The sequence below is a fragment of the Hakea prostrata genome, chromosome 3 (assembly GCF_041222555.1).
Source record: "Hakea prostrata isolate BN-2017 chromosome 3, UWA_Hpros_2, whole genome shotgun sequence".
In the NCBI taxonomy this organism is placed as follows: Eukaryota; Viridiplantae; Streptophyta; class Magnoliopsida; order Proteales; family Proteaceae; genus Hakea; species Hakea prostrata.
This window is the reverse complement of record NC_142602.1, coordinates 8,055,396-8,072,073: the sequence shown is the minus strand read 5'-3', so window position 1 is coordinate 8,072,073 and position 16,678 is coordinate 8,055,396. Positions and strand designations below refer to the sequence as shown.

Here is a 16,678-nt window from a genome sequence, read left to right as displayed (position 1 = left end):
TTTTGATATATTTCAAGTTTAACTTACATCAGAGTGCTATCAAAATACATTTTGCTTCAAATATTTTCTATTTTTTGTTCAATATTTATTATTGAAAATAGATAATAATATTTTGTAATGGTCTAAAAACCATTTCAACCCGAACCCAAACTACACCAAATCAAAACCATTATTTTACTAATAGATTGTGTTTAGGCTTGATATTTTTCAAGTGGAACTATTAAGTCAAACAAAAGCTGCTCCAAATCACACTATCGACAGCCTTCTTATTAGTAAGAAAAACACAAAACCACGTTTTTCCGGTGGAGATAGGATCATTTATTTTTTTTGTTAAACGCATGGGCAAAGCTACATTGTGGCCAAGGGGGGGGGGGGGCCATATCTCAGTGAAAGGAGGTAAGTGTTGAACAAGGCCAACGGCAGAGCATCAGACATCGAAAAGGACCTATGGGGATGTACCTTTACCTAATCAAGAGCTACACCCGTAAAAGCCCAAAATCCAACGGCTCTGGGCCCTCTGTTTTGGGCCTAAGGTTGTCCATATCAATCATTTCATACATGTGGGCTCGTTTTCCAATTTCTTTTAGGTACGGAAATAATGATTGAGTCGGTACACCGCACCTTGAGTGTGGCTCGTTTGAACAAGATGAGTGCCTACCATGTGTTTGACGAAATGCCATACCCATCCCTTGCATTAGTATTACGTGTTTTGCATCTAGCTGGCAGCACTAGCATGCTTCACTTGTTGCTTATATTTCCACACACACGGTCACACGGTCACGGAGAGAGATAATCAAGAACAAATCAAACTTAACCATCACGTCTCTTATTATTACTTCTTTTTCTTCTCTAGCAAATAGCAATTCATTACATTCTTATTCATAAGTAGTTATTGTAGAACAGTGGAGACGAATCACTAATATATAAGAAAAAGTAGCATCCAGTGGCGGTGGCCGGTGCCGGAACTGTCGACCAGACCATTGCAGGTGAGGTGATCATATTGGGATGGGGGGAAACAGGGTGAGGTCCATACCCCAAAGATGAAACGTCCCATCTACAAAATTATAGTAACCAGCCATCAACGCAAGGCGTTTGTTGTGCACCGCATCCACCACGAACGGATAGCTCAGCAGGTTCCGCATTGATTGGTTCACTGACGCCTGCATGCATGCGTTTCAGATCACGATTCACATTCACACCCGAAATCATAAGTACTAGCTACTTGGCTTTCATTAATTAAACTACCGGTACCGGTACCGGTAGAAACTAAAATACGTAATCATTACCTTTTCGCAGTGATAACACCGAGCGTCCAGATCCAAATCGCCGTGCTCTGCGTTCACTTTGTCCTTCGCAGGTAACCCTATTCTCACCCATTCTTCAACGAAGTTCCTGCAGTTATTAACAGTAACGGAGTGAATTAGATACCACTAATACTGATAATTCATTTTCGTCTCTTCTTTGTTACAACTGTTTTAAGAATTTAAGAAGTTAAAGAGAAGAATAAAGCAGCAGAAATTAAGAGAAAAAAAGCTCACCTAGGAGGTTCTGGTGGGAGTTCCATGAGGCCCTTTATTCCACCACACTTGCTGTGACCGATGATTAAGATAACCTTCACCTGCAATAATTTTTCATTTTTTCATTTTTATTTTTATTTTTATGGGGACATGACATAAGGGAAGATATTAAGATTTACAAAATTAGCTAATAATAATTATTATTATTATTATTATAATCTCACTTTAAGTGCCAAAACTGCATATTCGATGGCTGCTCCAGTCCCGGAATATCGAAGCTGCATGCATATATAGACAAAACAAATTAATTTACATAAAAAATAAATCTCATCTGGGGTAAAGAAAGAATCTCTTAACCCACAATTTCTATTGAAGAGTTTTGACCCGTTGTTTGGGCTTCAGAACTTGTGAAAAGGCTATGATCTTTCTTTTATATATTCTATGGCCAGAAGAAGAGAAGAGAAGAGAAGATAGGAGAGGTTAATTACCTTGTCATAGGGTGGGACCATGTTAGCGATGTTTCGGACCTCAAAAGCATCTCCCGGCTGGAAATCAAGGACGTGTGAGGGGCTGACACGAGAGTCGGAGCATGCAAACACCATAAACTGTTCATAAAAGTAATTATTATGATCAGTTTAATTAAGCAATTAACATGATCAACACACTGCTAAGTAGAAATTAAGGATCAGGATCAAAACACTAAACAATAATACTTTGTTAATTAATCTTCAAAGATCTATCTTGAATCAAGGTTAATTTTACCTTCGGGTGCTGGTCCTTTGCAAGTGCTTCATACAGGTCACGATCCTTCCTGCAAAAATTAAATCAAAATCTTTTACTTTTAAGCCTGCAATCTGGCAGATATACATGAATCTGGGTTCTTTCATTTTGGTTCTGTTACTTACTCAAACTTCTCTCTTCTGAAGTATTGGAATCCTTTTCTTATGTGATCCACAGCCCAAGTGGGTAATAAACCCCCATCTGGGGCTGCCAACTCTGCAGTTATCTGTTTGATTTTGGCCGCCGCAGCTTCTTCTAACCCATCTTCCTCGCTGCAACCCATCCAACCCAACATATATGGTAAATAGAAACATCTAACAAATTAAGTCATGACCCATTTAATGCTTTATACTGCTACTCTACCTGAGGAGCTTCTTCAATCCTGCAATGGCTGCTTCATATGAATCCTTTGCCATATCCGTTTCTCTAGTCTCTGAGGCAACATATAACATATCTATTACTGTTCTTGTCATCTCAAGTGGAACTACCTACTGTACATATGTTATGACATATTGCATGTCGATATTGGCAGCATTTCCAGGTAAGTTTATCTTGTTAAGTAAGTGAAATTTTGCAACATGGAATGAAGCTCAGAATGATTTAATGCAAGGGTATTTTTATGGAGAAAACTTCATAGTGATGAGCTGAAGAAGACTTTTTGATGATATATTTGCTCTTGCATGTTGCTCTAGCTATACATTCATGTGATGAAGAAATGAAAATGGCATAAAATGGGTATTTTGCTCACCCTAATGTATCGTTAACATATATTGATGAACAATCCTAAGCATAACATTGTTTTATTACTGAGAAAGCTTGAGTTCTTGTTTGCTTTCCTTATATCTTCTAGCATAAAAAAAGCAAATTATTTACAAAACTTATAAAGAAAATTCTCCAACAGGCCTAGGTAATGATTTGACAAAGAAAAAGAAAAGATTTAATAGACAACAGCCTAAGAGGAAACAGAAAATAAAACTTAGAAAGGAACACTTCAACAGACCTAATTGATGTTACACACAGAGACAAACCAAAGTGCTGGGATACAATGAGCCTTGTGTGGGGAAAGGCACTAATATTTATAGAAAGATACTAACCAATATTGGTTCTAACTCTACCCATGGTTAGAATAACTGGACCTGGTTAACTAAGAGGGCATAAATTAAAATAGAGTTCTCTATGGTTGAAAGATGTCAGCAACGTGATTAATTGATTTCTATCACATTCTCACACTATGACTTGGATGAATAGGTTGTTAATCAACGAAAGATTTCTATCACATTGATAATGTGTTGATATGAAAAGGACAGCTAGAACTTAAATAGAAAGGATTGACATATATACCATACATATCTTATCACCTAATGTTATTATTTGTGGGGATTCCATGAATTCGTGATTGTGCATCTCCCTCGGTACACGTTTGAAATATTGTCACCTAATGTTATTATTTGTGGGGATTCCATGAACCCGTGATTGGATGGTAATATTTGTGCATCTTTTCTGTACACGTTCGAAATAATCTAATTGTAATAAAAATGAAATCTCACCCTTTCAAGATTTTTTTCTTCGGTAAACCCTTTCAAGGTAAACTTCCAAATTAAACTAGGTCCACTCTAAAAGGCTGGAGTGTTTGTATATATTTCTTGACCACAATATTATCAAATAACAAATAACCCAAATGTACTGTATTTAAACAGGTTTTTCTTGCCAAATGCATTGTTTGTTTGTTAATATACACAAGGATAAGATGCATAATAAAAGGTCAGTTACGGCAAGCCTTTCTTCATAGTCCATAATATATGTCTAGTGTCTTTTCACTCTATCGATAATGTGTGTCCATAGTCTCTGCACCTCTCTCACAGTCAGATAGGCCTTACGTAGCCTGTGTCAGATGGGTTGTGAGAGGGGAAAGTTAGGTGTACCGTGCACCTTGATAGAGAAAATCAAAGTCCCAATAATACACACAAACCAAAACCGACCAAAATCGACCAAATAAGGAATCTGTTTTAATAATAGACCACATCAGACAATTATGCTTTGGTTTTTTCTCTTGGGGGTGAAAGAAATTTTCATTTCGGCATATTCCGTGATTAAACCATGTGAGACGCATGTCTGATGGACTTTACCTAAATGCTTCAAATGTATATGTGTATATATGCTTTTGTGAAAAATCTCTACTATTTATCTTAAGTGGTTGGCACACGTTGGTAAAGATGAATGTCTCATGGTATAACGTCAAGAATTTAAATCCCCTTCGAATCTGGACAAAGTCCCTAAGGACTAGCTGAGATGCACATAGCCCGGAATAAACTCAGTTCCCAAAAAACGAAATATACCCCTAGCTAGACTTCTTCCATATAGCTCTTTGTTATAGAAGGCACACACAAAGAATCCGAAATTTTTTAGGCCAGAATAACCTAGAGTCACTCAGTGATATATCGAGTTTCAATCTGATGGAACTGATGAAAGCTATCAAAACAGCACAATGAAAGAATTTTACACGAAATAAGAAGAACCCAGTTTTATCTACAGATGTTGTTACTTGTTGGTTCATTGCTGTACATGAGCTGACATTGAATCTTAAGATCACCTTACATCTGATGTGTAGCTTCTGAAAAAGAAAAAGAGTAATAGAATAATCAATAGAGAACACAATGAGAAAGCTGAAACTTCTAATTGCGTTACTGTAATCGACGTCCTCAAAGACGTAATTCAAATCCCACAGAATGTGCTATCTATAATTTATAAGCATTGAGGTACTCAATACTGAACAGTTCATGACTTTCGTATAAAACCTCTCTGTAGGGATACCAATGCTCACTTTCAGATCTAAGCCTTCGAATCTCAATCTGATGGTTCAAATTGAACCATCCATCAAATGGATTTGAGTATCATATTATCTAACCTCCATCACCCTTGATCTACCGTTGAAAAGTGCAAAGAGTGTGTAAGCACACACACATGAGCGTATCTTATTATCACAAATCAAGGAAAATAGGCAGCATTTATTAATTAATTCGAAATCCGACTTCTCAGTTTTTGGTGTGGGAAGACTAGCATTTTATTAAATCAAAGAATAAGTAATGTTTTTATTTTTATTATATTAAAAATAGGGTTATTATTGTTGCCCCTGTTAAAGCTTAATTATTACTTTATCTCCTATATTTTTTTAAATTACTAATTCAACTTCAAACTTATCTATAATTATTGTTGCCCCCTACCGTTATACTCCATTAGTTAAGTGATGATATTGTAGTTTTTATTTATTTAAAAATTCTAAAATAACCCAAGGTTTATTCTACTTAATTATATTTTATAAATTACATTATTACCTTAGTAATTAGAAAAAAAATTACTAAATCACTTCTTGGCAAGGTACTTCTCGAGGGAATGCTTGCTGAGAAGTAGGTTTCGTGGTGACACCCAACTATCACAATAGGACTTCTCAGCCAAAGTGATGTTGTAAGAAGATCTAGCATATCTTCGTTCAAACGTCAATCGCCGCATTAATTTCAGCATTAAATGTACTGAGAATCATTAAATACTTATTGCCGACAATGAAGCTTCTCATTCGCTCGAGCCACCCTCGAGTGTAGTGCCTCACGTTTTGTCTGCCCAACAAGGGAGTGATGTCACATCAATGTCAGCGTGAAACTAACCTTTTGATTTGATGATATTACATATAGCTGTATTGCAAATCAAGTCCTTGGCTTGCGGATCAAGTTGTGACTGAGAGGCCATCATCACCCTCCAAAAGTAGAACTTTTGATCTCCAGCCATTACTCACCTGCAACCACACCAGAAAGACATTGTCTTCTTCGTCTTCTTGGGCATTTATTCCTCTCTAGGAGGATTTAGGTTATTCCATTTACTGACTTAATCATTGAAGGTGGTTTCCCATCCTTAGAAACAGTCCACTTTCACATTTGTTTTGTTATCATGAGCTAGAGTTGGACCAAGAGAGAATCAGGGGGTTCTCAGTCAGATTTCGGAATAACATTTGACCCAAACGCTAATAAGAAAACCATCAATAGCTTTCCCATTTTAATTCGTTTTTGAACATTTGTAAAAATAAATATGGCTGGAGAAGCCAAAAGTGAGTCCATTTGTAAATTTGAAAATCATAACCATGGAGGATGTCCATCGCTAAGCAGGAAAGTCATTAGGAACAACTTAGATCTTCATTCGCATTGCCAATCTTAATCCGCTGAGGAGAGACAGTAATACAACCTCTATTGTATAGAGTTTTTTTTTTTTTTCCCCTCCTATTTTCTTCATCACTGGATCATCTCTGATTCGATTTAGGAAAGGAGAGACTGCGCCCTTGTTCAAACCGAAGGTGGATTTTTCAGCTCTTGAAGGTGACTTTTTCTTTTCCCCACTACTTTTTTCTAGTCCAGTTTCTTTACAGCCGTGCTGCTTGCGGGTTGCTATCTCTCTTGATTGTTACGAGATTTAGGGTTTTATCATCTCGACAATTATTCTGTTAACAGTAAAGTTATTTGGATGCTTGAATTGCACGTAGTTGTCTATGATTTATTTATTTTTTTCCCCCATTGGTGAGAGACTGAGACCTCTAAGTGCATCATATGAAATCTTCCCCTCCATCCTGAATTCGTGACCTTAGCCCTTGGTATCCGACTCCAGTTGAAGAGAAGATTGGACGATTAAGGTCGAGGATCTGCAGGTTTCTGGATTCCGCCTCATCTTGTTCTATTGGGCATTCTAATCTTCCAACAATTCCAACCAGCTACCTCAGACGCCACATCCAGAGAAACTTGAGAGGCCTGTAAATGTTTTATTTCTTTCGCCCACCTTTTAATCATCCCTGTACATTTGGATCTACTACAGTAAAATGATAATTGCAGAATGAACTGAACGTTTTCTCTACCCGAAATTCTGTAAATCGTAAACTTTTACTCACTCTGTCGTTGATTTGTTTCTGCAGCACTCTGAGGAACATCTCTCCTCAACATTCTTCCACCATTGGAGTGAGTTATGGTAGGAAGTTCTGCAATCATCAAAAGACCAAAGCGTGTCTGTAGGTAAATTCTCAGCCCTATTGATACTGCATTGAAAATTTGGGGTATTTTAAGTTGTTATTTTAATTTTTTTTTGCTTTCAATATTACGTTTTTTATAGATCACTAGCTGGCTAATTTTTTATAGTTCATTTTCTCCCTTCATTGTTTTGATCTCCCCTTGATTTTTAGAGGAAGAGGAAGAGAAGGGAGACGTTTGCATCATAGTGAAGTTTTCTCCAGCGAAGATGTTCTAGTAGAGATTCTCGCTCGTATGCCGCTAAAATCAATTTTCAGATTCACATGTGTATCAAAGATGTGGCACCAGCTTATCTTGAAAGATTATTTCCGTTTTAAAATAATCGAAAGAAACAAAATGGATCATGGTCCCTTGTACTTCTTCCAAGCCACAAGAGGCAGCATGTTCGGTTACGATAATGTCCGGACCACTCGTAAGCTTACTTGGTGTTTCTTGGCAGAGGCCAAGAGTGTAACGAATTCCAATTGTCCTAGTAAGTTTGGAGAGAGATTGAATGTGAAGGTGGACTTGGATGTCATGGAGCAAGGAATTGGTGGTGGTGGTGGTGGTGACAAATTTAGATACTTCATCTGTTGTTCAAATGGGCTTTTACTCTGTTTTGTCAGCCACACGATTGACTCACTGCCTCCCTGGACATGCCCTTCGATCCAGCGTCCCTATTGCAGGTGTCGCTTATACTATCAATACGTCACCAGGTACTACATCTACAATCCCCTCTCCAAGGTTGGTTACTTGCTTCCTTATTCCCCTAATCAGAGCCGGCAAGAATTTAACTCACACGATGAAACGGTGAGCTGCCCGGAGTTTGGGAAAGACTGCGTAACTTTGGTTGTTGGATCTACTGGTAATTATGAAGGATACAAAGTTGTGCGTCCGCAGGCTTCTCTATCAAATGAGAATATCATTGAAGTGGAGACTTTCTCCTCCCACACAGGGGAATGGCAGTTATCCACTGTGACTGTAAGTGTTGCTACTCGTAGGCTTTTCTCAACATACTCTGGATGTAATTGGGGTGTCCATGTGATAAAAGGTGCAATTTATTGGGTGGCTGGTTCTGTTACTTTTGAATACGTGATTGTGTATAAAAATGATGATACGGAAGAAGAGGAGCATAGACATATACATAGACCTGGACCTGCTGGTGGTGGTGTCATAGAGATGATTAAAGCTCCCTCGGATTGCAAGAATGTTTGGCCTGGCATTGGCATGGGTGAGTCTATCGACGGTCTACTCCAAGTGGCATGTGCGGAGTATAATTTATACTCAGGTCCTCAGATTTGCATTTGGGTTTATCATCCACAAGATCGCAGATGGTCAGGGAGACATCAATTGCAATTACCATCTCTTAGGCCTAATTATAATTCATTAGAGCCGGTGGTGATTTCCTTTCATCCACTAAATCCAAACATTCCGTTTATCCTCTGCCTTGGTTGGATCTATGCTTGTCACCTTAACACTACTCCGCTTTTGGACGAGTATGTTACCGTACACTCATATTTGCCCCCACCTTGGCCCATATCTCCTTTCCCAGCTGCCCAGGAAAAAATAAACATCCATTCTCCATGCCATTCATCCTGACAGACTTGGAGTTTATAGCAATCTTGCTGCCACTTATGATGCGATGGGCAGGTAAGAATCCATTTTCTATGGCATTCATTATATTTTTTTTTCCTGAAAATAATGCTAGTTTTTCTCATTTCTTGTTTGTCTTTTCAAAGTTGATCTTGCATGCTATGTGGATTTCTTTTGGCTTGTTATTATATTGAAAGACTTTGCCTTTTACAGGAAGAAGTCACAGAAGACATGAAACCCCATATTTATTATTAATCTAATCATATTGAATATAACCTAAGTTTATGTAATTTGCGTGTGGTATAAGAAGACTTTATGCAAAACTTAACTCGAATCGTTACAATTGGATTGAACTGGCCCATTATAACCCGTATCGGCTGAACCGAAATTTAATGGGCTGTGTTTGGCCTAGTTTAAATTTTCTTTTATATATAGCTTCCCTGTGGTTTCAAGAAATGATTAAATAAGGACAAACTTGACATAAACTATTAGTTAATTAATTTTTTTGACGAAATTATCCTTTATTTATTTTATTTTTTAGTAATTTTGTAATAAGTTTATTTCTTTTATTCAAAGAATAAATGTAAAAATCTCATTTTTTATGGTGAAAAGAATCTCGTAACACCATGAGGTAAGGCCCTCTGGTATTTCCTCACTGTTCTCTCCGTTTTCTCTGTCGTCGGCCAAGAACTCAACAGTTGCTCAGCCAGAAGAAAACTCACTGAGTTGGTGCAGAGCAGCCCTTGCTTCAATACCACAAGGGCTCTCTCCTTTCCAGCCAAATCTCTGTTAACTTCATTTGCTACGCAAGTTCAGAGAGAATTTGTGCCCTTCTATGCCATCTCAGCAAAACTATTCTTGCTTTTCCTTTGTAAGCACCAAACAATTAGTACAAAAGCAAAAATCAGAAACCCCAAAACGCATTCGCCTACTGTATTACCAAGTAATGCGAATTCACTTAGCTTAGAACTACTTGGAGAAGATTGAAGAGAAGGAGGTGCACCAACAGGGAGAAAGTGAGTATTTGTGAAAGTGATTGTTACCTAGAGAAAGAATGTCTCTGTTTTTTTTTTTTTGGTAAACAGAAAGAATGTCTCAAATCTTACCTCATGTGAAATGAGAAAACGATCAAACACTATCGCGCCACAAACTGCAATGATGGTGTCGCTGGATGAGATTTGAAGTTCTAAAATGAATTTTGAAGACGATATTAAAGAGGAGAAGAAGATTTAGGAGGTTACCTGAGCACAACACAACAGACCTCGAGTTGCAGAGGAATAGCATGAGAGTTTTGGATGTTGGGTCTATCAGACTATCACTCACAATTTTATTGAGTTTATTGGGCCCAATTTTGCTAAAACTGAATTTGGAATGGAAAAAAATTTGTTTTGCAAAACCTGTTCTTCCCCGCTAGCTTACCACTGGTCCGTTTTCTGGCACACAAAAACAAACCGGTTTACTAAATAGATTTCATTGTTTTCTGTTCTCCCAGCACGTGAAAAGGATAAACGTTTTGTGAGAAAGTTATCTGGTGAGTAAAAATAACAATGAACCGGATGAACCATGGTAGGTTCAGCTAATCCGGTGGGAGCGGTTCAAGAATCGAGCAAAGAAATAGCGTAAGTATGAAGAAACCTGACAGTTATGGAAAGAGACGCATTCCCGTCAAATTCAGAATAGATGATTGTGCTTTACAGGGAAACAATAATTGACTCAAATAAAAGGTGTATAACCATAGATCAGACAGATACGAAGGAGAAATGTGAACGAATTAGAGGTATCTGAATCGTTTCTCTCTATTATCGTTTTCAATTAAGCTTTGTAACTATGGTGATTCAATTACTGATTTAATGTTTGGAAATGGCTTTTCAACTGCTGAGTCAGCCCACATCCGACATTTTTTTTTCAAAAATTTAAAGGTTAGATCTATTTTTTGATGCATCATTTTCAAAAACACCCTAATATCCCATCTAAAACTGAAGTAGACTTTCTATTTGCCTTGAAGGCCCATTGGCCCATGAATATGAGCAACGGGGGCTACTAGCTGCTACTATTGCATTAAGCGCTAACGGTAAAGATAGACTCCAACAACTAATCCATAAAAAAAAAACTTAAACTATTAATGTATAGTCTAAAAGGAAATTTCTTCTCATCTCATTTGCTTATGAATGCATGAAACGTATTCATTAGTCTCATAAAAAACGTTGAAATTAAACTAAAATAAATATATATATTTTTTAAATCTCTGAATGTGGCATATAGATACGTATCACTCATTTATGAAAAATGAACCAAATGAAAACCCAAGTCTAAATCGATGGGTTAACCCAACCAGGACCTTAGGTCTGAGTCCCCTCCACCATGACTCGGATGGTCGTCACTAATTTTTTTTGTTTGGTTCAAAGATGTTTTTTAAATATAAGAGAAACTACCTCTTCGCTAAAAGGTGTTAATCTTATCAATACTTCAGCCAACAAAAAATATTTCAATTGAACGGCAAGAAAAAAATGAACACTCTCTTGGGGAAAAAAATCGTTAAAGCTTACACTCTCTGCCCATTTCTTAGGCTTCATCTTCCTCAAAATCCAAGAGTCATCACCAACACCACAAGGGAATGTGAGACCAAACCTCCCCACCGGAGACATCCTTGATCGCATGCAATGGGAATTTACCGGAGAGTTCTTCCCAACATTCATGAAAAGACTCGGGTTTTCTTTTTTTGGGTAAAAAGATCCGGTTAAAATATTATAAAATGAGTTTAGATCCAAATCATTTAGGGGTTTTTAATCTCAACCGCATATTTCGCATTTTCCACGTGTCACTCATTGCTGCCGCACTGGCAGACGATTTCCCCCCTCCTGGGGACATACTTTAACACTGCACAACTAATGGTAATACAACGCAGTCTACAGTTAAGATCAAAATCTCAATAGAAATTCGATCTAAACCGTCCATTTTGCAACTGTATTTTCAACTTATTATGAAATGAACGATCAGTATCGAAATCTTGAAATCAGAATTTGTTGTTTGAACTCCGCAAACAATACTTTCGGATAAGCAAAGCTCCATGGCTGTTTTTTCAATTTTGATTCTCTGATCTCACTATTGTTTTTTTCAGAATCAAAGCTCGTGACTTAGGCTCTTTTTTTATTAATTTTCATTATCTATTATGCCTATTTAAAACAAATAAATACAATAATTCATTATTGGTCTAGAATGAAAAATGATTTGGTGAATTTTGTAAAAAATAAATTATGGAATGAAAAATAAGTTTGGTATGTGAAAATAAAAATTTGTTAGAAAATGATAGGGAGCAGCAAGTAAAAAAAATTAATATAACATATGCAAATTATATTCATTTTTTGCATAAATTCTTCTTATACCACACGCAAATTACATAAAACTTAGGGTATATTCAATATGATTAGATTAACAATAAATATGGGGTTTCATATGTCTTCCGTGACTTCATCCTGTCCTCTCCAGAAAAGGCAAAGTGTTTTAATATAATAAGCCAAAGGATATCCACGTAGCATGCAAGATCAACTTTGAAAAGACAAACAAGAAATTGGAAAAAAACTTGCATTATTTTCAGGAAAAAAGAATATAATGAATGCCATAAAAACTCAATGGATTCTTACCTGCCCATCGCATCGTAAGTGGCAGCAAGAAGATTGCTATAAACTCCAAGCGTGTCAGGATGAATGGCATGGAGAACGGATGTTTATTTTTTTCTGGGCAGATGGGGGAAAGGAGATATGGGCCAAAGTGGAGGCAAATATGAGTGTACGGTAACATACTCGTCCAGAAGCTTAAACCTAACTAATGGTTCGGTTAACATGGGAGTAGTGTTAAGGTGACAAGCATGGACCCAACCAAGGCAAACGATAAACAGAATGTTTGGATTTAGTGGATGAAAGGAAATTACCACCGGCTCTAATGAAATAAAATCAGGCCTAAGAGATGGTACTCGCAATTGATGTCTCCGTGACCAACTGCGATCATGTGGATGATAAACCCAAATCCGAATGTCCGGACAGTAAGTTAAATTACACACCGCACATGCCACTTGGAGTAGACCGTCGATAGACTCACCCGTGCCAACGCCAGACCAAACATTCCTGCAATCCGAGGGAGCTTCAATGATCTCTATAACACCACCACCACCACCACCACCACCACCAGGTCCAGGTCTATGCTCCTCTTCGTCCGTAGTATCACCATTATACACAATCATGTATTTAAAAGAAACAATACCAACCATCCAGTAAATAGCACCTTTTATCACATGGACAGCCAAATTATATCCAGAGTGGGATGAGAAAAGCCTATGAGTAGCAACACTTACGGTCGACGTGGATAACTGCCATTCCCCTGTGTGGGAGGAGAAAGTCTCCAACTCAATGATATTCTCATTTGATAGAGCAGCCTGCGCACGCACAACTTTGTATCCGTCATAATTACAAGCGGATCCAGCAACCAAAGCTACGCAGTCTTTCCCAAACCCCGGGCAGCTCGCCGTTTCATCATGCGAGTTAAATTCTCGCCGGCTCTGATTAGGGGAATAAGGAAGCAAGTAACCAACCTTGGTGAAGGGATTGTAGATGTAGTACCTGGTCACGTATTGATAGAATGAGCGACACCTGCAATACGGACGCTCGATCAAAGGGCACGTCCAGGGAGGCAGTGAGTCAATCGTGTGGCTGACAAAACAGAGTAAAAGCCCATTTGAACAACAGATGAAGTATCTAAATTTGTCACCACCACCACCACCACCAATTCCTTGCTCCATGACATCCAACTCCACCTTCACCTTCAATCTCTCTCCAAACTTACTAGGACAATTGGAATTCGTTACACTCTTGGCCTCTGCCAAGAAACACCAACTAAGCTCAGGAGTGGTCCGGACACAAAGGTAACGCATCATGCTGCCTCTTGTGGCTTGGAAGAAGTACAAGGGACCATGATCCATTTTGTTTCTTTCAATTATTTTAAGACGGAAATAATCTTTCGAGATAAGCTGGTGCCACATCTTTGATACACATTTGAATCTGAAAATTGATTTTAACGGCATAAGAGCAAGAATCTCTACTAGAACATCTTCGCTGGAGAAAACTTCAATATGATGCGAACATCTCCCTTCTCTTCCTCTTCCTCTAAGAATCAAGAATAGATCAAAACAATGAAGTGAGAAAATGAACTATAAAAATCTACCCTGAAAAAAAATTTAAAAAACCAGCTAGAGATCTATAACAAACGTAATATTGAAAGAAAAGAAAAAATTTAAAATAACAACTTAAAATACCCCAAATTTTCAATGCGTATCAAAAGGGCTGAGAATTTACCTACAGACACGCTTTGCTCTTTTGATGATTGCTGAACTTTCTACCATAACTCGCTCGCTCCAACGATGGTGGAAGAATGTTGGCCAGAGATGTTCTTCAGAGTGCTGTAGAAACACGCCAACCGAGAGAGAGTGAGTACAAGTTTACAATTTACAGAATATCAGGCGGAGAAAACGTTCAGTTGATTTTGCAATTATCGTTTTACAGTAGTAGTAGATCCAAATGCAGAGGGATGATTAAAAGGTGGGCGAAAGAAATAAAACATTTACAGGCCTCAAGTTTCTCTGGATGTGGCGTCTGAGGTAGCTGGTTGGAATTGTTGGAAGATTAGAATGCCCAATAGAACAAGATAAGGCAGAATCCAGAAACCTGCAGATCTTCGGGCTTACTCATCCAGTCTTCTCTTCAACTGGAGTTGGATACCAAGGGCTAAGGTCACGAATTCAGGTTGGAGGGGAAGATTTCATATGATGAATTTTAGGTCTCAGTCTCTCACCAATGGGCCTTCAACCGAAGGGGAAAAAAAACTAAATCATAGAGAACTCTGCAATTCGAGCATCAAAACAACTTTACTGTTAACAGAATAATTGTCGAGATGATAAAACCCTAAATCTCGTAAAATTCAAGAGAGATGCAACCAGCAAGCAGCACGGCTATAAAGAAACTAGAATGGAATAAAATGGAGAAAAAAATAAAAAGTCACCTTCAAGAGCTGAAAAAATCCACCTTCGGTTCGAACAAGGGCTCAATGTCTCCTTTCTGCAATCGAATCAGAGATGATCCAGTGATGAAGAAAATAGAAAGAAAAAAAAAAGAAGAAAAAAACCTCCATACAATAGAGTGTGTATAGCGATGGACTCCTTAGGGGATTATGATTGGCAATGCGAATGAAGATCTCAGCTATTCCTAATGCGAATCGGATCCTCTCAACCTATGTGGGACTAAATAAAATCATAGATAAAATAAAATTAAAACAAATATTTATATAAAATAAGTTTTAAATATATTTACAACCATGGAAAGTTATTTCGGCCGATATGTAAAATCGCCAATTTTTCCCCCTGGCAAAACGAAACCAGGGGGCAAAGCCATATCTACATAATATCACCGAGATATCGGCGATATATTGCGATATATCGAAAAATATCAATTTTTTAATTTTTTGCCATCCACAACCCACCAATGCTCGTTGATAGGTAGGCAAGGACGCATAGTGGCGGACAACGAACAAGCAACTCCATGAGCCCCTACTCGACTAAGGCGCGCGCCCAGCAAGAAAAGGCTTACCGCTATATAAACGGCGTTAGCGCCCCAGCAAGCAAGAAGGCGGATGCGCCAAATTCTGCCGAGGTTGGCATGAATTTCTTTATGGGCAACAGAGACGGAATATTTAACTCTAGCCGTTGTGATCTAGTCGGGCCCTTGCTTGTTGCCTCCGTTTGCTGGCTCGCCTTTCGCTTCCGAGGGACGAAGAATCAGTTTGCTGACGCATTGGCCACACTAGCTTCCATGATCAGTATCCCAGAAGGTATTGATATCCGGCCAATCTTCTTTGCCCTTCTCGCTTTAGCAGGACTGAAAGGTAGAACGACCACTCGTGAGATCCAACATCCAAAGAATAGACTGCCTAGTTGCCTGTACCGCCTTCTCTTCGGGCTATTCACGTTCGATATCCATCCGTTTCCACCATTCCCGGTTCTCCCAATCCTTGGACAATTGTGTGACTTTCTGGGCAGAGGAAAGGCCAAACTCGAGAAACTCATGAGAAATGACGTATAAGAAGAAAAAGGAAAGAGAATCCTTCTCATTCTCCAGCTTGAATGCCTCCGTTTGATGGGTTGAATCAGCTCTTTCAGACCCTTGTTGAAATAGCAGCACATCCAAGTGTAGATATTGATTGAGATGGAGATGAAGAAAGCGCCTCTTCGTGCCGTACGTTGACGACCTGGATCCACCGACATCAATGACATAGGTCGCATCTGGACGAGTTGCTCTTGTTCCTGTAGAGGAATGTGGAACAAGGATTCTCACAAGTATAGAATAGAATGCCTCTTGCTTGGTCTCTTCCTTGCCACTATCATTTCAATCCGCTACTTCCATGATGAATGATCAATGTGGCAGGGTAAGTTTCCTTGCTCGGTATCCGGTATAGCTTGCTTTGCTCACTCACTAGGGCTGGAGGGTGGGAGTGGAATGGTATAAGACCTATGGCAAGGTATGCTTTCTCGGATTCACATCCTCTATAATTCCTTTCCCTACAATTCCCTGTAATTCCCTCGGAGGATTGTGCCATGTGGCATTTAAGTAATCCAATGATTATCCAATTTAAACTAAATTTGAATTTTATTTAAACCCACCTATAAATTTGAATTTTATTTAAACTCTAGTTTGTTGGGTAACCTTT

The 16,678-nt window shown here is 38.4% G+C and overlaps 3 protein-coding genes across 6 annotated transcripts; 1 reads left to right on the top strand and 2 right to left on the bottom strand.

The window, feature by feature from the left end:
• Positions 1-822: 822 nt before the first annotated feature.
• Positions 823-3,335, bottom strand: LOC149020568 (carbonic anhydrase 2-like). The gene is made up of 9 exons (XM_089146944.1): positions 3,298-3,335; positions 2,661-2,730; positions 2,423-2,569; positions 2,280-2,328; positions 2,006-2,122; positions 1,742-1,795; positions 1,539-1,618; positions 1,287-1,392; positions 823-1,160 (listed from the first exon to the last, which is right to left on the bottom strand). Exons 2-9 carry the CDS (start codon positions 2,711-2,713, stop codon positions 996-998), a joined length of 771 nt encoding a protein of 256 aa, XP_089003070.1. The 5' UTR covers positions 2,714-2,730; positions 3,298-3,335; the 3' UTR covers positions 823-995.
• Positions 3,336-6,373: 3,038 nt separating this feature from the next.
• LOC149020567 (F-box protein At5g03970-like) lies at positions 6,374-9,931 on the top strand. 3 transcript variants are annotated; one of them, XR_016172225.1, is made up of 4 exons: positions 6,374-6,658; positions 7,246-7,342; positions 7,510-8,986; positions 9,143-9,931. XR_016172225.1 is itself a non-coding variant. In XM_089148745.1 (3 exons), the coding sequence occupies exons 2-3, from the start codon at positions 7,296-7,298 to the stop codon at positions 8,933-8,935; spliced, it is 1,473 nt and encodes a 490-aa protein (XP_089004871.1). In that variant the 5' UTR covers positions 6,374-7,086; positions 7,246-7,295; the 3' UTR covers positions 8,936-9,931. The 3 variants fall into 3 exon arrangements, 1 of the variants encoding a protein (XP_089004871.1); XR_016172224.1 differs by having other exon boundaries at positions 6,374-7,086; XM_089148745.1 differs by having other exon boundaries at positions 6,374-7,086; positions 7,510-9,931.
• A 2,328-nt stretch (positions 9,932-12,259) lies between these two features.
• On the bottom strand, positions 12,260-15,190 carry LOC149020566 (uncharacterized). Of its 2 annotated transcripts, XR_016172223.1 has the most exons (4): positions 14,978-15,190; positions 14,275-14,378; positions 12,571-14,085; positions 12,260-12,475 (listed from the first exon to the last, which is right to left on the bottom strand). XR_016172223.1 is itself a non-coding variant. In XM_089148744.1 (3 exons), exons 2-3 carry the CDS (start codon positions 14,319-14,321, stop codon positions 12,654-12,656), a joined length of 1,479 nt encoding a protein of 492 aa, XP_089004870.1. In that variant the 5' UTR covers positions 14,322-14,378; positions 14,978-15,190; the 3' UTR covers positions 12,260-12,653. The 2 variants fall into 2 exon arrangements, 1 of the variants encoding a protein (XP_089004870.1); XM_089148744.1 differs by having other exon boundaries at positions 12,260-14,085.
• Positions 15,191-16,678: the final 1,488 nt, after the last annotated feature.

What these genes read in the sequence shown, in the direction of transcription:
- LOC149020568 (XM_089146944.1), bottom strand. Translation starts at nt 2,713, where the DNA reads ATGGCAAAGGATTCATATGAAGCAGCCATTGCAGGATTGAAGAAGCTC. An exon ending in ATGCAGTTTTGGCACTTAAA is followed by an intron (nt 1,619 to 1,741) that starts GTGAGATTATAA and finishes AAATTATTGCAG; the next exon opens with GTGAAGGTTATCTTAATCAT. An exon ending in GGTGTTATCACTGCGAAAAG is followed by an intron (nt 1,161 to 1,286) that starts GTAATGATTACG and finishes GCATGCATGCAG; the next exon opens with GCGTCAGTGAACCAATCAAT.
- LOC149020567 (XM_089148745.1), top strand. Translation starts at nt 7,296, where the DNA reads ATGGTAGGAAGTTCTGCAATCATCAAAAGACCAAAGCGTGTCTGTAG. An exon ending in AGACCAAAGCGTGTCTGTAG is followed by an intron (nt 7,343 to 7,509) that starts GTAAATTCTCAG and finishes CTTGATTTTTAG; the next exon opens with AGGAAGAGGAAGAGAAGGGA.
- LOC149020566 (XM_089148744.1), bottom strand. Translation starts at nt 14,321, where the DNA reads ATGGTAGAAAGTTCAGCAATCATCAAAAGAGCAAAGCGTGTCTGTAG. An exon ending in AGAGCAAAGCGTGTCTGTAG is followed by an intron (nt 14,086 to 14,274) that starts GTAAATTCTCAG and finishes CTTGATTCTTAG; the next exon opens with AGGAAGAGGAAGAGAAGGGA.